A 21185-nucleotide genomic window follows, 5' to 3' on the forward strand; every position below is an offset into this window, starting at 1 on the left:
TTTTGGTGGTTTTATTTTTGAGTTTATTTGAAATAACTTAGTCAAATAAATAAAGTTTATGTATTATTATAAGTTTTTTAAGCTAGTTTATGAAAAAATAGCTTATAAAAATACAATTCTTGTTACTGAAAATTTATGAAATAATATAAAAAATTATTTATTTTCATAAACTTAATAATAAGCCATATTCAAATAGGTCCTTATTTGCACTAAAGAATTTCTCACTCTTACGACGTAGTAATTATTCATAACCATTTTTTTCTTTTTCGAATAAATTATTCATAATCAATTTGAATGAATGAATATAGTTTGGTTTTAATAAATAAATAAAAATTATCCACATGCCGACTGAATAATACAAAGTGTCCTTACATCAAAGTAATTATGGTCTCGTTTGGATTAGCTTACTTTTTAGCATATACAAACAGATTATGCAATATAAATTAAGTTTTATGTTATTTTATAAGCCCACACACTAGTGAAAATTGTATTTTTATAAGCTATTTTATTATAAACTACTTTGACAAACTTATAATAATACATAACAATTGCATAAGTTGTTTGCATAAACTCAAAAATAAACTAATTCAAACGAGGCTTATATATGGAGAATTAATATGGCTATTGGAAATTTGAAACTCTGAATAAAATAAAAGAAAGAAATAAAACTAAAAGTAGATTCAAATATGATTTCACTGTCTCGACTTTCAAAAGAGGTTCACTTAATAAACTAGTCCCACACTCGTGCGATGTACGAGTGTTATGCGGTATTTTATATTATAATGTTGAATTCACTTCTTTCAATCACTTGCCCAATAATATCTAAAAAAATTAAAATAGAGACATATTATTTAGATTAAAATATCAATCAATATATGAGATTTAAATTAAAACGAAAGCTAATAATCATTACCAACTATTTTTTTCTTCTTCGGTTGAATTCAAAATATCTTGAAATGGCATAAAATCAAAATGGTTCAATGAAATGTGTGGAGCATCGATCTTGGTAATGTAGTAGTAAACATGCAATTCAACTTATACTTATGTGATGTAATTTTGTACTTATCACTTTCTCCAACCAATATATTTTCAACCTTATATGTTGATCCTTCTTCAATGATTTTTTTTATCTTTGACATCAAACACTTTCCCACAGTAGCAAGAATCTTATCACACTGGATGATCAAAGTAAAAAAAGGGGGAAAATCAATATAAAAAAAAAACATCAATAGAGATTTTGTGAAAATGTGAAAAGTATATTAAGATAGTTCATCACATTTTCATCAACAAACAACATATTCATAGATGTAACCTCAATTGGTTTGTATTTGTCTGTTACATTTCACACATGAACTATTCGAACTTTCAACTTTAGATTTGCTTTTCCAGCTACTATAACGGACACATGAGTGTAGATAGGAGTCATGGTTTGAAAGAGTGATTTTTTTTTAACTAAGAACTAAACTCAATAGAAATGTATGCATGGATAAAGAAGTAACTGTTATGCTATTTATATATAGTTATATAGATCTCTAGGACTCAGGAGTCAAGTAATAAGAGCAACATAATAATGTCTTCAAGACTTCAATATCGTTTTGTAACCGAAGAATTTAAATAGGGTTGTAACAACCCGAGTCTAATTAATAATAATGGTGTTAGTTGAGGATATTTTATTTGAAGATAAAAATAGAATAACTTTCAAATGAATATAACTTACTACTCGTAAACTTTTTTAAATATGAAAATATAATTAAGGTTTCACAAAATGATGTTTAAAAGTTTTAGTAAGAAAATGATATTTTTATCTTAATATATTAGAATATGAAAGTTGGGATTAATTCTAATGATCATAAATATATTTATAGAGTCTTTAAAAAATATCCATGAAGCAAAATAACTCTTCAAAAAGTCTTACAATAAAAAGTTATGTCCGTTGTTAAAATCAAAATGGTTAATGAGTGTAATGGTAGTAAAATTGAAAGATAAAGATAAAGGAAATTGTATTGAATTTTCTGGAAAACAAATCCAACTCGAGTGAGTGGAACAATACAAAGATTTGAAAATATAGAGTTTAGAGGGAGAGAGTAACAAACTTCACAATTCACATAACTAACACAATACCCCTATTACAGTCGGTGGCGGAGCCAGAAATGATATTAAGCCCGGGCATAATTTTAACCACAAATGCACAAATATTTATTGGTTTAAGGTTTTCGGATCGATCAGATGGGTTTAAACTAATAATATATATATTATTTATATACTTAAATTATAATAAAAGTAATTAATTTTAAGAATTTCATCTAAATATTTGATTCATAATAATTATATAAGTAGAAGTCATAAATTCTCCACAATCCTACATATAAAAGAAAGTAGAATTACAACATATTTAACATATTTGAGATTAACACAAAAGAATAATATTTTTTTGGTATTTTGGGTTATACTTAAGCATGAGGTAAAAAATTAAAATCAAATAAAAACAATAATAATATATTTGTTTACTATTTTTACCATATATAAAAAGGGAAACAAAATTGATATTTTTAGTATTTTTTATAAAGATTTTTTTGTGATTTTTAGATATGTTTAATAAAGAAAATAACATAAAATTAACTTAAATGAAATAAAGGGTAATTTTGATAATATATATGTAAACAAATAAAGAAAACAAAACCAAAATAAACATAAAGTTTTGAAAAATGATAGAAAGTTGAGAGTTGAACACAGGCACCCTATGGGACCAATTCATCTCTCAGCCACTGAGCTAGTGCACACGCTTGTGTCTAAATGAGGCTTCATTAATATATATAAATATATATTAAAACAACCCTTTAATCTACTGTTCATCATCTTCAACTTCCAAAACAACCAAAATCATAAATCGAATTTTTCAATTCTAGCACCAAATTGGACAAGTAAATATACCATTTTGCTCAGAATTTCATGAGGATTATGAATATACACTTAAATTTTATTAATTCTTACTCAAACATTCGAATTTTCAGATCAAAGTAACAACCCTAAAAAAAAAAAATTAGGTGCTGAGCCCGGGCACGTGCCAGGGCATGCCGGGTGGTGGATCCTCCCCTGATTACAGTATTAATAGTAACTAATTTCTTCACATAGTCTCATTTCTTTGACTGAAGTTGACTAACTCTTATTTGGGTCTATCCAATTTGGTGGGTTCATTACAATACATTCCCCTTTAAAACCAACATTGTCCTCAAGATTGTAGAAATTGCACTTAGCACAAATTTTACCCGGGTCCCATTGCTTGAACTGTGAGAACCTAGTTGATCCATACATATCCAAATGTTGGTCGGGATCCCATTGTTTGAAGTGAGCACAAGAAATTAAAAACTGATCACAAATGATCCAAATGGATGTCTTCCCCACCTCACTAAGAAAGTTGATGTTTATGCAAATATCATTGAGATCAACATCCTTTCTAACTTGGTCCACATGAGCAAACACACAATAAAAAGAACAAGGAACTTGTCCAAGCTTCAAAGAAAGAGTGGCATGTATCCTCATAAATAGAAGAAAATATAATAGCAATAAACTTCGCCTTGGCCTTGGATCGTCAATATCAATACCCGTAATAAAGAAAACACCACAAGCATTATCCCAAGCATAAACATTTTTTAATTGACCCTGTGCAAGTTGAATTTTAACTTTAAGGATAATGTTAACTTGTGCCCTTAAGGCACAGGAAACAAAAATAGAAATTATTAAATGTTAATTTGTGCATTTTGACTTTTGAAGCATTAAATTTCTTGTTTCATTAAATATTGAATTTCTATTTTGGTATATCTTAACTAGGGGTGTATGTAGGCCGGATTGGGTTGGGTTTGACCAAAACCAAAATCCGAACCACATAGGATACTTCGAATTGGGTCGAGGAAAATAACCACCCGTTATAACATTGGGCCGGGTTGTGTAAACCCACTAATTTACTGGTTAGATAGTTTGCTACCCAAATAATTTTTTTTGTTTTTTTTAATATCAAATAACTAAATGATGAATTATAATATATGTTCATGAAAATTATTCAAGTTTTTCTTTTTATTTTTTAAATAGTGGGATAAATTATCATATTTGTTTATAAAAATTATTCAATCTTTCTATTTTCTTAAAAAATAGTATAACTTATTTTCAATATAAAAAATATTTAATGATCAAATGGAAAAATCTTTAGTATTTTCATAAAAAATATTTCAAAAAACATAGCACTAGTGCGTAAGTGGGTTTTTTTGGTTGGGTCCGGTTTTACCTGTAACCCAACTTTTTTTATGGGTTTTTCATTTTTGAAATCCATACCCACCCACTTGCCCGACCCAACCCACTTTTTTGGGTTTGATTGGGTGGGTTTGACCGGGTCGACCGGATTTGCCCAACCCATGTACACCTCTTAACATGTAACAAGACCCTAACTTTAATTTGTCACCATGTACCTTTTCACCATTTCACAATCTTGTTCAAGTCGGTAGTAAGCAGATTCAGAAGTCAAAATTGATCTCAATCTTGCAATAATGACATAAAAGTGATCCTTAGATAAGATGCAACTAGATTTAAGATTATGGCACATTATAAGGGGTTTCTCATCAATAACAGCATGAATCTTGCACAAATTAATTGTTGGATCAATTAGTCCCCATAGTCTAACTTCACACATGACAAACATATTGGAAATATCATGGCAAGTAACTACTGCAACATGCTTTCTGATTTGGAGGGGAGAGGAGGGAAGCTCATTATCATTCTATTAAATTGTCATAATTATCCTTGTTATTTTCCTTAATTCCAACATTAAGTACAATTTTCATTGAAAATAACAACATTTTCTAAATGAATATTGAAAATTATAAGATAAATAATCCAAATAAAAAATTCCCATAACATGCACTTTATTTCATCGCAAAGTTCAAATGAAAACAACAATGAAGGTGTACTATAAACCTTCCACACATAAACGGAAACACAAAATAAAAGACAGGAAACGAAAACAATGAGTTCAACCTTAAAAAGGCAAACACTTATTTAATAGAAACAGAACATAAAGACACAAAGCTACTCTTCTTCATCTTCATCTTTCCAGCACTTGAGTGTTGATCTAGGCGAGCCACAGTCAGAATTCCCACCGTCGGATGTCTTGACAAATTTCTGGTAGACAACAGAACCACCCATTCCAAGCCCTTCGTGGCTACTCTCTTCACGACAGTATCCCTTAACATCCAGCATACAGACCTCCTCAAATGACTTGCTTGCATTGTCGACATGAACAGCTACAGAAAACTCAGTTGGTTGGAAACAAGCCAGCACCCTCACCATCAATTCATTCAGATTCATATTCTTCAAATCATATCCAGCAGTCTCAAAGCTTGCATAACTGAAACCGTGTTCTGGAGTAATATGAATGGTAGAAACAGCAGCACCCTCAACAGAGTTCATTGAATAACCACAAGGTTCAAAATCAAAGTCGCATATCTCAGAATTTGGAAGAATTTTCCTAATGCCAGAATTGTCGGTCATTTGGGCTGCTGAATCTGATTGATTTTTGAAGAAAACTGATGCTTTCTCTCTGTCTAAGCCGGTCATGCACATCTCGAGTGTGTAGACAGAGTCAGTTGGGCAGACGGAATCTGCAGAGGCAGAGTACACATGCCAGTTCTGGGCTTCATCGGATCCACCCATGATATAAGCCTTGCTGCCTGTTCCAAGCTTACCAAAGTAGCCATCAAGGACAGCCACTTCTTCGGAAAAGTGGCGGTGAGGGTAAGACTGGGCACCAGGGAAAATGAAACTGCCTCGGGTGTACCTCACAGATCTAACCTTAAGGGAAATGGACTCGGCCAATTTCAGTATGGGTGGGATTGAAAGCAGTAACTTGGTAGTGCCACAGGTTTTGATTATGATCTTGTAGGCATAAACAAAAAGGCTGGACTCAGATAGAACATAAGAATCAACATCGTCATTCGCTAGGGAAGAAACAATGGTGCACTCAGCTGGTGCAAGAATCTCATCCAATTGGGATCTTGTGAGAGATCTTAAACCCCTCCCGTGAGGGTCAGAAAATAGTCCTGGGTCGGAAAAGGATATTTCCAACCTCTTTTCAAATCCTTCGAAACCAATCGCAGAAACTGCCATGGCCATAGTTCAAACAGGAAAAAAGGCAAAAGAAACAAAGAGAAAAACAAAGAGTACAATCGCAAAGAGAGGGTTTGGAAAGATGTTTTTTGAAGGAGAGCAGTGAATAAACCTAAACGAAAACAAAAAAAACTAATAATAAACTGCTTGCATGCAAGGGAACGAGGATCAGTAGAGAATATCAGGATGGCTTGCGAGCGCACTGCAAAAGAATTATAACAAAGACAATTATTAACAATCAAAATTACAGAATCCAATACAACAATATACATTATTAACATTATTCAAATGAAAGAAAACTTACGTTTGAGTAAGCAGCTGATCTGAATTTCTTGATTCCACCGTTTGGACGAATGTCTTCAATGCTGTATCCGAGGGGGGCTTCGTAGAATAATGATGATGAAGATTTACTACTACTACTGGACTTCTTTTTACCTCCTTTAGACTCCATTAGCTCATTCACGCTGTTAGCAACAATATAATCAAAATAGAGATTAGAACAATAGTATGTAAAATCACCACAATACATAGAAACAATGAGATAGAAGATGGCATATAAAAACCACAACAAAATTGCACAAAACACCAATCCAGGGTTTCAACTTTCACTCTTAAAACCAAGCAAAATAAAATTATAAAAAAAATTGTTTTTTTTACTAATATAAAGTAATTTTTTAAAAATGGATATAGATGAAACCTTTTAAAATAAAGACCATTCAAGAAAAATCAATGAAAAAAATAAATAATCAAACTTTCAAATCAATAATGAAAAGTGTGAGTACATAAAGTGGTGATAAAGATTTAAGGGTGGAAGGAAACAAATCCCAACAAACAATACAATGGTAGGTCCCAACTAATCAAATTGGATATGGACATAACAATCAAAATCAAATACAGATCCATGCACATGAAATTGAGTACATCAAGTACCCACCAACAAACATAAAATTCTAATTGACAAATCAACATATATACTACTAATAATCACAAAATTCAATAAATCGATTTAAATCAATAAATATTAAAAATCAATCCTTGTTCAATAAAACAAACCATATAAATGAAATTGAGTATATCAAGTACCCATCAACAAACATAAAATTCTAATTGACAAATCAACATATATAATACTCATAATCACAAAATTCAATAAATCGATTTAAATCAATAAATATTAAAAATCAATCCTTGTTCAATAAAACAAACCATATAAATGAAATTGAGTATATCAAGTACCCATCAACAAACATAAAATTCTAATTGACAAATCAACATATATAATACTAATAATCACAAAATTCAATAAACCGATTTAAATCAAAAAATCAATAAATATTAAAAATCAATCCTTGTTCAATAAAACAAACGATATAAATCATAAAATAAAATAAAAAAATAAAATAAACAAATATCATCAGATCCAAGTAAACAAATAAAAATTAAATTCAATGCTTTATAAAAGAAGAAGAACAACGTAAAATCTGTGAGAAAAAAAAAGAGAAGAAGAACATGTACCTGTTTTGATAAGATCAAATTAAAATGCCGCAGCTTTCAATGCCTTAAACCCACCGAGATAAAATCGAACAAAATCTACAAAAATCGAAATCAAAATAAAAAAATCAGAAACAGTAAAACGTAAAGAAATGAAAGGAATTGGAAAGATAATAGAGGTTGGAATTATTGGAAAGGAATGATGAAAATCCTTACGATAGGAATGGGTGGGAAGTGGGAAGAGAAAGCGCGGAGAAAACGAGGATGAACGAAACCCTAGAAAAGGAGGATCTGAAATAAGATAGGATCGAAATGAGAGGGCTGCGCTGCGTTGAATGTGTAAAAGAATTGTGAGGTGAGTGTGTATTTATAGGGTTAGATTGTGGGGCGAGGGTTTGTTTGTTTAACAGCCGTCCGTGACCGTGAAAAGCGTCTGAGTTGTTCCAATTCAAATTACCGTCTTGTCCTTACTACTTTTCCTAGACGTTTCATCATATCATATCATATCATATTCTACTCATTTATGACCTATTATTATTATTATATGACCTTTTATGATTATTATTTGAAAAAAAAATATGCACTTACATTGCTAACCAATATCAATCATGTTTTCTGCCACATTATTCCACTAAACTTCATTTTCTTAATATGATGTGGAAGAATGTTTTATTCTTATTCGTTGTGTATACTGATGGTGCATAATCTTTAAACTCTTATTATTATTAAGGTCATGTTAAACAGTGTTTCGGGGACACTTGTTAAGCATACCAAAATAGGAAATAAAAGATAAAATTAATGTTGGGAAGATAACTTTTTACACTTTTAAGTTATTAAATGCACAAATTTTTAGTCTAAATTTTTAGTCAAATACATTAACTTTTTTTTGATCAACTTTTCATTATATTTTGGGACGGAATTGTATTCTTTCTCCAATTTTACCCTCATTTCATCTATTAATACTCTCTCCGGTCCTATGTATGAGAAAAAATTTGTTTTTTTACATTCATTATAGAATTGATGTATCTATACCATATTATAGTCTAGATGCGTAAATTTCTACAATGAATGTAGAAAGTAAATTTTTCTCATACATAGAACCAGAGCGAGTATTTATATTCTTTTTTCAAATAATTTTAGCATATGCATTATTTCTCTCTCATCAAATTTTATAGAAAATGGTCCAACTTATAAAAAATACACAGTAAATCACTTATAAAAAATTTAAAATGGTCCAACTTAATATTGTTCTATTATATCCTCTTTTTTGTTCCATGATTTCAGGTTGGGTTATATGGTTCATGTGCTTTTTCAAAAAATTGATTCTTATTCATTCATCCTCCACTAATGTGTACCTTTTGATTTGTGCGGCTAATAGACAGATCAGGTTCATAAAGTAAACCTGCCTGAATGATTTTGTCATTATCACATAGAAAATTAAGTATTATTCTTTTTAAGTTTATATTTAAATTTCTTCTTTTTCAGCAAAATAATGTGATACAAGTAGTAGATACATAGTCCCTTTAACAATTTTGGTATGGGTTCGATACTTGGCCAGTGGGTGTGTAAAAATATTTGTTCGGAGAGGTCAACCCCTTAAATGAATCTTAGTTAACTCGAGGGGATTAATATCTGCAGTTACGCACGCAGAATACATTTGGTTTACCAAAAAAAACAACTTCCTTTTCTATGTCGATAGACCAAATACCAAAACTATTATAAACTCACACACATAAGTGAGGAAATCGGGGTTCAAACCCGGTCATAACATTCGACCTAACAATTTTGATATATTTATCGGTTGAGCTAGAATTTATTGAATATTTAAACTTTTTATAGTTCTTATTATAAAAAATATTACTTTTTGGTTCATTAATTAATTCATGTATTTATTTTATACTATACTAGTGAGTCATGCAGACGCGAAATATGTCTTATGTTATGATGAATTTGTTAATAAATTTTTTTGTTGCTAATGTCCAAAAAAAAAAAAATATATGTCATATATTATGGTCAGTTTGTTAATATAAGACTTTTGCTGCTAGAGAATACATGAGTTTTGGTGTAAACTTTTCATAATACCAACAATACCCTTGATTTTGTTAGTAGCAACAAAAATATTTTATTAACAAACTTACCAAACTCTCATCCAACATTACGATTTGAGATATCGGACATGTTTTAAGAAAGCTCACAGATTTAATGACAGCTAATAATTTTTCTCTCTCCTGAGTGAACTAACCACTAATATTTGTCTATAAAAAATGTGGTCACTAATTTTATTTTATATTCGGTCAACTCTCCTCCTTATTTTCTCTTTGACTATCTTTAGATGAGATTATGTAATTTTTTCTAATAGTAGTATAGATAGATACAGAATAGACATAGATAATATCTCATTTGTCAAAAAAATTCTCAAAAGTTTAGTTGATTTATACAATGGTCAAAAAAATTAATTTATACATTAATTATTCTGAATTACAGTAATTTAGTTATAGTAAGCCCTACCTAAATCATTGTAAAAATATTATCATTACCCACCACTTAAAAATCAAAAGTAAAATAAATAAATAAAAAAGAAGTGAATGGAAAAATATCTTAAAATTTATAACTATTAATTAATTAATTTAAAAAGCTTAAAATTATTTAAGCTGATCATCATGTATATTAAAAAAAAAATACATTTTTTCTTATTTTGTTAATGTTTCAAAAAATGGAGAAATAAATAAAAGTAGAATGTTTGTTTAATATTATACAATAGTATTGTAACCAGAAAAAATATTATACAACAATGTACATTTTATTTTAATAAAACTAAAAATGAGAAAAACATAAAGTAAAAAGAAAATTGAATGGAAAAATATTTTAATTTCTATAACAATTAATTAGGTAATTTGGAAAAACAATAACTACGTTAATCTGGTATCCAACCGAAGAACCGACTAATTCGAGTAGATCAATCTTACCGTCCACTTGTGAAGATCCCATTTAAAGTCAAAGTATGTTTTTGCTCATCTTATCTTGTACTATATTAATAAAATAACATTCATTTTGTCTTATTTAATTGATTAATAAAATAACATTCATTTCGTCTTATTTAATTAATGTTGATGATATAAAAAAAATAAAAGTAGAATTTATATATTTTATTTTGTCTTTTAAATGATCATCTAATTTGGTAGAATAGTTTCCACTTTTGCAATCAAAATGTAAAACACGATTAGACCATTCGATGGACACGTTTTAATTATAGGTGATTATAAGGAACATGTGGACCATCTGGCACTACCGTCCTGCCATCAAACAACACGTGCCACAATCACATATGTAGAAGAATATTCTAGGTCTTTACAACCCTAATTATTTCCTTATATAAGGATTGTCAAATGGCTACTTCAAGTATGCAATATCTAACCCTTAGTACCTCCCACTCTGTGGCGCTTACTGACTTGATTGTCGACGTATGCGTAAGTATCACCCCCTTCTTCAATATGGAGTTCAACCACCAACAACAACCAGCTATATAATCAACCAATTAAAGATTGATCTAATAACAATAGCACTTTAGAGTGTAAAACGCTATTAAAGATTGATCTAACAATAGCACTTTAAAAAGTGCTATAATAGCTACATACTTACAATAGCATCCGCCTCAATAGCACTTAAAAGTGCTATTAAAGCTAAAAAAAAGTGTTATAGTAGCCCCTTTTTGTTGTAGTGCAATGTCTCATCACTGTAACTCCGGGTGCCTTATCATCCAAATCTCAGGTCTGGAGAGGATCATTGGCGACTTCAATAGGGATACAAGGAAACACTTTCAATAGGGATACAATGTCTCATCACTGTAACTCCGGGTGCCTTATCATCCAAATTCATAATTTTTTTAATAGAAAAGAGGACACCGATAGGGACACTTGCTTGAGTAGCAATTAAGGCAACAACTGGTCTTTTCACATTCAGGGACTAGAGTCATTAAGTACTTTATCCATCATTTTTGGGGCATCAAGAAAGCATTCATAATGCATTTTCCTCAAAGGTCATTGAAGCATTCATCCATTACAAAACTTATGAAACATTAGCGACAAGGGTCATCAAGTTCATAATGCAAAATCACTTTTAATTGCAGTTGCAGAATTGTTTATGGACTAAGGGTCATCAAAGCAGAATATATATCCATTCGTGCATAAAAATTCACAAGTTATGTAATAGAAAAGAGGACACCAATAGGGACAATTGCTTGAGTAGCAATTAAGACAACAACTAGCTTTTTCACATTCAGGGACTAAAGTCATTAAGTAATTTATCCAGTATTTTTGGACATCAAGAAAGCATTCATAATGTTTTTTCCTCAAAGGTCATTTCATTCATCCCTTACAAAACTTATGAAACATTAGGGACAAAGGTCATTAAGTTCATAATGCAAAATCACTTTTAATTGTAGTCGCAGAACTAAATTTAGGGACTAAGGGTCATCAAAGCATAATATATATCCATTCATGCATTATTATGAAAAAAAATTGATAATTTTTTTGAATAGAAAATAAGACACCGAGACAATTGCTTCTTGACGAGCTTGTAGGATCAAAACTATTTTGCAGTTGCTTCAAAAGACACCGATAGAGACAACTCGTCCAATGTCTACTCAATATTCTAATCAAATCTCCATTGATATCACACCAATGGTTTCCAATCAGGCAGCCATTACTTAGACATCGCTAGAAACAAGCCACAAAAAACTGCATTTTTCGTTGAAGCCGAATTTTGTAATAAATATGTGTTTATTCATAGTATTGATTCAAATCTTAAGTTATTAGGTGAAATCCCAAAGTTTTTTTAATATCTAATGGAAATAAACCTCACTAATTTTGTGCATAAATTGATTAGGAAGAGTGCACGCAAGGAGTAAACTCCAAACCATATCATCATAAAGGCTCTAATAGCATGCGAAGGACCAGTACCAACTTCCCTATAAACTTAAACTAAAGATGAAGGGCCAAGCATTTATATCTATATCGCTGACATGTAACCCAAAAATGAAGGAACAGTGAATGAATCAAGATAAAATTGAGATAAAACTATTTATCTGATCAGCATAAGTGTTTCCAAAATATTAGTAGAACCAAATTTTTACGCAAGATAAGGTGATTACCAGTGACCTATTTATGCAAACTAACCTTCTCACATGCAGCCATCAAAACATCCTTTGGCAATACAGACTGATCAGGTTCTGAGATGAAACCAAGGGGGAAGCCAAGCATTTCCCTAGTCTTCAACCAAGTGGGGCACACTGGCGAGCTATACTGAGGAAAACTAAGATGAAGAAAAGCATCATGAAATGTAGAAAAATCGCGACAACTCATAATGAAAGTAATGATTACAGGATTACAATTGCAACTTTGGGATGGGCAGCTGCCTTCATTGCAAATTCCCTATGCATCTGCCCATCATCTCATGCCTTATTGAATTGAAAAACATATAAAAATTTGAATAGTACAGATGATCAGAGTAAGAGATGCAATACAGTATAAATATCACAGAGGACTCCAAGGAGTTGGTTTCTTTATACTTTGCTTCAGTTGATTCATTTCTTCCTTAGAGAATTCCTTTGAAACCCATATCAGTGGGCCAATCAAATACAAGGAAACACTTTCTTTTGCCTTTGCAAAATCACTTCATACTGTAGCTGCAAAATTGCATTTAGGGACTAAGGGTCCATCAAAGCACAATAGATAATAATATTTAGGGACTAGGGTCAACAACCAGCTTTCACATTAGGCATCATCCATGATTTTTGGGCCACCCTTACAAAAATCAGGGAACAAAGTCTCTCCATCCACATTTTGAATAAATTTCATATTAAAATTACTTTGCTTTGAAAGCCACCATCCAACTTTTTCATTATGAATAAAGAATTCATAATGCATTTTCCTCAAAGGTCATTGAGGCATCCATCCCTTACAAAACTTATGAAACATTAGGGACAAGGGTCATTAAGTTCATAATGCAAAATCACTTCTAATTGCAGTTGCAAAATTGAATTTAGGGACTAAGGGTCATTGAAGCAGATTATATATCCATTCATGCATTATTATGAATAAAAATTCATAATTTTTTTAAATAGAAAAGCGGACACAGATAGAGACAATTGTTTTAGTAGCAATTACGGCAACAACTAGATTTCACATTCAGTGACATTTAATCTCTTACAAAAATTGTTTTCTGAAGCAGACGATTGAAAGTTCTGGAATACTCAAGAATGAAAAAATCGACAACCCATCATCGTTACCTATATATATATATATATATATATATATATATATATATATATATATATATATATATATATATATATATATATTGATTATAAACCAAACGGGGCAAATATGCAGAAGATTGAAAGTTATTGGGACAGAATATCTTTCCTCAATTAAAGTTTCGTGTTTTCCAGCAGAAGATTGAATGTTCTTGAAATATCATGAATTAAAAAATTGGTATCATCAATCGTAAACATGATCTTGTCATAGAACCCATTTTTGCACGATTAAAGGTTTTTTTTTTCTCAAGCAGAAGATTGATTGTTCTTGAATGATCAAGAGTGAGAAAAATGGGTAAAGTTATACCTTTAATCAAGCAGAAGATTGAATGTTCAAAAATGGGTAAAGTTATACCTTTAATCAAGCAGAAGATTGAATGTTCAAAAATGGGTTTTGATTTAGGGTTTATACCCTCATTTTCATCAAGAAAGAAAAAAAGGTTTTGATTTTATGAAGCAGAAGATTGAATATTACCATAGCAAACATAAGAGATTATCGGCATAGATTGAGCATACTAGTTTCTTGATCTTTCAGCGACCCATCGAGAATATTACCGTAGCAAGCAGAAGAATGAGTTTTTCTGTTCTTTTCACAAATTAGCCTGTGCGAGTTTTGAATTTTGTTGAATGAAAAGAAACGTTTGTTAGTAGTTTTTTTTCCCTTTTAATAATTTAAAACATCAACTATAATAAAACAATTTTTAAAATTTTTAAAAATAATAATAGGGACCAAAAATGACAATTTGATAATTTTAAGGGACGTACCAAAACACATTTAATCAAAATTTTTATTACTAATTCTTATATTTTCATTTTTTTATAATAAAAAAATTTAAAATTAACTATATAAAAATGATAATAATAAGAAATACATATTCTCTCAATCAATTAATATGTCAGTGGTAATGAATATTTTGAGGTGCAATTCTATCTTTTATTTGAGCCAACATAGGACTTTAACACTTACTCTATTGATTAAAATTTTCAGCGCATAATGTAAGTTTTTCATTTTATAAGTAAACTTTCTTTAAACTTATAAGAATTATTTATTTTATTTTTATTTTCTTTAAACTCTCTTCATTCTAAATTCTACTGATATATAAGATCTCTTTCACAAAAGCACGAGAGTTAAGAAAGTTAAATTTTTTTTGCATTAAATTTAATTTGGGGTATTTTTGTAAAAATTTAATTAATGCATCTTGAACTTTTAAAATGGTTTTATAAAATGGACTTTACAAAAAGGTCTTCTATATTGAAAAGAAGGCAGCAGTAAATTTGTAATTGGACTTTACAAAAAGAGATGATGTTACTTGAAATATGGGAGAAATCGTAGAGGAAAATTTTGTTTTTTGTCATTTAAAATTTTTTTCGCACTTTTTAGTCCTTAAAGTATTTCTTATCATAATCTTTGGTCCCTAATTTTTATTCAACTTGCTTTTAATTTATTTTTTATTAATTCATTTGATGACACATAGATAAATTAATTACATATAGAGACATCAGTCGAAGATTATATGCACGACTCACAACCTCTGAACCCGTAGACATCCATAATTAGGCATATATAGCCGGACCCACACAAGGACTAGTTTATTTCATACATATTTTATTTTATCTAAAAAGAAAAATTCTAACATACAATATGCTCTTATGACTTATGGCATACTCCTTTTCGTTTTATATTATAAGTAAAAAAAATATTTTTAATGTCCAAAATTATAAACAAAAAAAATATTATTTTTTTTTATTTCAAGATTTACTTTTACTTATTTTCATGAAATTAAATATAAATTATATTTAATTTACTGTCTCTTCTTTTTTTCATAATCAATAACCAATATAAATTCTTTTTATATCTTTCATGAAACTTATTTAAAAAAATATATGAAAAATCATACTTTAAATTGTCATATTTTGCTTTTTCTTAATAAATGTGAGACGGATGGAGTATCATATATCTTTAGAATATATTTTACGAAAGCAAATATAAAAAATATTTTATTAAAACTTGTATATTAAATTTTTATATTTAAAATTTTAAATAAATTAACATGCAGATGCAGCCTTAATACACTTTAAAAGTACACATTTATATATGACTCTAAAAATAAAATAAACCAATTGTGGCCACTCATTAGATATACTAAGGGTCATGCTAACCAGTGCCTCCAGGGCATTAGTTAAGATACCAAAAAGAGTAATTTTTGTATTAAAAAGAACATTTTTTATACTTATAAAAAATAGGTTACACAATTTCCAATACATTCATATTTTATTTAGCTCCTTAACCAGTACCCAAGGGGCGCTAGTTAGTATTTTCCATATACTAATACTACGACATGTTTTTTTCTTTAAAAAGGAGTAACACACTTTTAAGACGAATGTGGCGTTTGTTGTCCACTAGTACTCTACGTCTGCATTGCTTAATAAAGGACCAGTAAGTTATTTGTGAACCACACGCTTGAAAGAAAATTCGGAGCATATACTTTAGAGAGGTTCTTTCGCTTGTGGTCTAAAGACTCAACATGTCCTCTAAGTTATGATATTTCTTTTCGCGTTATCATTATTTCTCACGCATCTTGTAAAATGATCAAAATATTTTTTCGTTATTTTTAAGTAGCAAATTCATTTCGCAGGTTACTTAACAAATGTTCTATGATTTTATTATCCTTGCTTAGAAAAGTAGATGTTGAGTAAATTATAAGTGAGAGAAATCATAAACCTAATCTCTTAAGTTTTTTTGATAAAATGTGATGTTCAACTCACTTGTGTGATTGATCTTAAATCTAATGTGGATGTTTTCTGGCTGCCCCCTCATAACCTAACAAAGTTGTGTTGACTTTCATTAGCTCAGTTGGCAAGACATTGTTATATATGCAGAGCGTCGTGGTTTGAACCTCAATCATCCCACTTATCCACCTTATATATGGAATTTCCAGTCACTAGGCTACTTGACCAAAAAAAATATTGATAAGAATATATTGTTGATTATGTTTATTTTATAGATATGTTTGTTTCAATAATAAGGATAACATTACTTAACAAAATAAGGATTACAAGACAATTTATAATAATTCCTAATGGACTACTAGACTGCTTACACATAAAGTTCAATACTTAAAACCCTAACAATACTATTATCTAACACTTCCCCTCAAACTCACGATGCATTAACAGATGATCATCGAGAGTTTGACAAACAAAAATGAAAATCATACTAACTCAAACTAAATATTTTATTTTTAATTCTACCCCTCATGTTAAAGTTTACTAAGCTTTGAGCTTGTCACAAAGTGACGGCTAGGTTTCAATAATATCAGAATGACATTACTTAACAAAATAAGGATTACAAGACAATTTATTATAATTCTTAATGGACTACTATTTTTTTTGAAGGTAAACAACATCTTCCATTAGATAATAAGATAAAGAGAGTACAAACATTGAGATACATTTGTTAGGACATTCCCTAACCACATTCTAAAAACAATACAATTTACTAAACCAACCAAGGTTTGGACATCAATAAGCTTAAAGGAGTTAGAAACCAGTAAAATACTACAAAACCAATAGCTTAATCCAAGCAACCAAGCAAGATTCTTCCACACATGATAAGTGGGTTGAGTAACCACAGTCTTTAACTTTATCCAATTACGGATCATTTCTTTGGCTTGTGGACGCACATATCGACTATCCGGGTTCTCGAAATTGTTTAAACTCACCACATGTGAAGGAACCATTTCTTGAGTGGAGAAGATGAGCTGGTTTGCAGCAATCACTATTAGATTCTTACTCTCATCATGAATCCCTTCAGCCAAACATCTTTGAAGCATTTTAACAAACACCATAAGTGCAAACTTAACATAGATTAAACTGGAGAACAAAACACAACACACATAACAACAAGAAAACACAAAAACAATAACAATTGCAAATCTAGAAACACAATATCCCAATACTTATTTTTTCCGATGGTGGTGGCTCCGGTGGAGGCCGTTCTACATGGCCACAAATTCGTAAACAGTTTGTTGAAGTTTGGTTCAGATTTGAGAGCACCATAGCTTGACGGTTGCTGGAGGATTGAACAGAAAACGTGATGGTGGTTGATGGTGGTGGTTGAACAGAAAACGTGGAGGTTGAAGGTGATGGTTGATCAGAAAACGTGGTGGTTGATGGTGGTGGTGGTACAAAGGAAGGTAAAGGGATGGTAAAATAGGAAGAAAAACCCACATACATGGGAGAGGAACCTCCACAAGGGAGGAGACAAACTCTATTACAGAGGGAAGAAGCTCCGATGGCGGAGGGGAGACCCATAAAGAGCGGGCGGCAAATCCACTAAACCCTAATTTTTAGAGAGAGGGGAGAACTTCTCTCTCTAAAAATCATCTCTATGTCCCTCATTCTTAATGGACTACTATACTACGAACAGATAAAGTCCAATACTTAAAACCCCAATAATACTATTATCTAACAATGTTTTAATTATGAGGAATGCTAGGGTCACACCCTCTAACGCACCCCTTAAACACACTCCAATCTATTTATGACACATCACTCATTTCTTTTTAGCTTTTACCTGATGACTGGATTTGCAAGTGAAGAGAGAGAGTTTAACTTTTAATTATTTTTAATATTATTATTATTTGGATTGAACTTCTCATCTTCCATCTTCAGTTTCTCCTCCAAATCTTGTACGCACCAATATCTCTGCAGATTTGGTCTCTATCACTTGGTCTCCTGGTTAATGCATGTCAAAAGACACCAGACCTTTACTTTCTTCTTAGAAATAACTACTCGCTCAACATCTATTTAAACTGTTTTCCAAGACAACAAATGGAAAATCTGTAATGTGAACGAACACCTCCGATCCAAATCTTTACTTTGAACAATATCTTCAAATTGAACTTCCTTGGTGACAAAATTTGTAGAATTCAACTTGGTTATTACTCATTTTTCTCAATCACTCTCTCACTTTGCAAATATGGATCTGGAAGATGAAAAATTCAGTTTTTGTGATTTCAATTTTTAATTCTATAACTTTGTATCCAACAAAATTCTGTTTTGGGTTGTTATAATGTTTTTAGAGTTTGGATTGTTGAATTTGGAACTTCACACGAAGACAATATTGATGGTGGGAGGTTGCGATTGCAGAAGAAGACGAAAAGCTGAACCAAATAATTAATAATAATAAAAAATAAAATAAAAATGTTACACTTGAAACGGTAACCCGTACAAAAATATAAAAAACTCATGATGTGACAAGTTATAATTGGAGTGTGTTAGATGAGTGTGTTAGAGAGTGTGACAATAGCACTTCTCTTTAATTATTAATTAAGGTTTTATATTATGTATCCCCTGAACTAGAAGTCAACACGACTGAGTTTCCTAAAAATTATGCTAGATGTTGGGAGTCTTTCACGGAAGAATATATTCCTATGTGGCTTGAGGACAATTACCCAATATTGGGAGCTACTATGCAACCCTCCTATACATAATCTCCACAAAAATCTTCATTTTACCACTCTCATTCTCTTGTTCCCTTCATTTAATTGTGCTACACTTATCGTTTTGCAAGAGTTATACTGGTGTTGAAGCTTTGCTGCGCCGGGCACCAAAAAAATTTGTACCCATTGCCGCACTGTTACCAGAGGTTTGGCGTTGACTGGGGTGTTGACCGGCCACCAATCACCACATGTTTTTATTATTTATTAAATTAATTTAATTAAATTATTTATTAAAATTGTGTCATTAAAAATTGAGTTTTTTTTAAAAAATGATTTAGGGACGTGTAGAAAGAATGTTTCAAAGTATGTTTTGGGCCGACCAAAACATTGTTTGGGCTTATTGGAAAAAGAAATTTTAGTTAATTATACAACAATTCATAAAAAAAAGAAATAATTTGTTTTTAGAATAATAATTAAATTTGTTTTTAAAAAAGAATTTTTTTTCTTAGTCCCGTGAGCTTAGCTCAGTTGGCAGGAACATTGCATTATATATGCAAGGGGCTGGGGTTCAACCCCGGTCATCCCACTTATCCACCTTAAGGGTGGAATTTCTAGCCATTAGGCTACTTGATAAAAAAAAAAAGTTGTTTTTATTAATCCATTAATAAATATATTTTTAAAAATAAAAATAAATTAGAATACGGATCGGATGGACATCCAACCATTTAAGATATAATAATGGATGGATTGAATGAATAATATATTTATTCGATGAATTGTGATGGATTAATGAATTTTTTTGATCCATCTATTACCATCCAAATATAAATCCATCAAATTCATCCATTTTGTCACCCCGTAATTGTGATGTTGTAGTTAGAGTACATTAAAGATTGAGTCTGACTCAATACGAAATAACATTTATTTTAAACAAATCAAATATAATAAATGTTATACATATTATTAAGTGTGACTTAAATCTCACATTGGTTGGAAGAATATGTGTTGAACAACATATAAGTGAGAGCACCGATAAATCTAATGCATTAAAACTTTGTGTGATTGTTCTTGGTCCATTTGTGTTGATTCAACCCAACGAAACTCCTATCACGACCCAACAGTAGTATTAAAGTCTAGTTTGATTTTATGGTGGAGCAATAAAAGAGTGGTGATGGATCACATATACGAAAAAACTCACATTTTAAGAGAAATTTTGGAATATAACAAGTGTGAAAAGTGAACACCCAGCATATTAGTGAGAAGATCCATAAAACTAATACTTAAGATTTTGGGTGTACATGTGATGTCAACGGTCACTTTTGTAATTGTTTATAGTCTAATATATTGATCCAACCTAATAAGGCTCCTTTCATCTTAACAATAAAAATATCCTTTAAGTATCACCACTATTTAAGCTACACACAATTCATGACTTCGTTTTTTTTAACATGGCAAAAATTTACAAAACGTCAAATTCAGAGAAACAACATGAAAACCTAATTGATACCCAAACAAGTAATCAAGCTTGACCACTAACCATGATACTCCTTCCGTCCCAAATCTTTGGTCCTTTTAGTATTTTAGTTTTGTCCCAAAAAACTTTGGTCATTTTAAGAAACCAAGACACAATTAATGATTTTTTACTATTTATACCCTTACAAAAAGTAATGCATTCATCATTAAATAAATTTTCTCTTTCTTAATAAAATAAAGATAAAATTGACTTAACAATCTTTATTATTTCTTAATCTACATGCAACTTATGCAAGACTCTAAAAAGACCA

The 21185-nt window shown here is 30.5% G+C and overlaps 1 protein-coding gene and 1 long non-coding RNA gene across 2 annotated transcripts; both read right to left on the reverse strand.

Annotated features, from left to right (window-relative positions):
• Positions 1-4896: 4896 nt before the first annotated feature.
• LOC123911627 (S-adenosylmethionine decarboxylase proenzyme) lies at positions 4897-6349 on the reverse strand. Its single transcript, XM_045963085.1, has one exon. The coding sequence runs from the start codon at positions 6157-6159 to the stop codon at positions 5077-5079; it is 1083 nt and encodes a 360-aa protein (XP_045819041.1). The 5' UTR covers positions 6160-6349; the 3' UTR covers positions 4897-5076.
• Positions 6350-11849: 5500 nt separating this feature from the next.
• On the reverse strand, positions 11850-14575 carry LOC123911628. Its single transcript, XR_006810603.1, has 2 exons — positions 14433-14575; positions 11850-13327 (listed from the first exon to the last, which is right to left on the reverse strand). It is a non-coding gene; the product is annotated as an uncharacterized LOC123911628 (long non-coding RNA).
• Positions 14576-21185: the final 6610 nt, after the last annotated feature.

The sequence above is a fragment of the Trifolium pratense genome, linkage group LG2, assembly GCF_020283565.1.
Source record: "Trifolium pratense cultivar HEN17-A07 linkage group LG2, ARS_RC_1.1, whole genome shotgun sequence".
In the NCBI taxonomy this organism is placed as follows: Eukaryota; Viridiplantae; Streptophyta; class Magnoliopsida; order Fabales; family Fabaceae; genus Trifolium; species Trifolium pratense.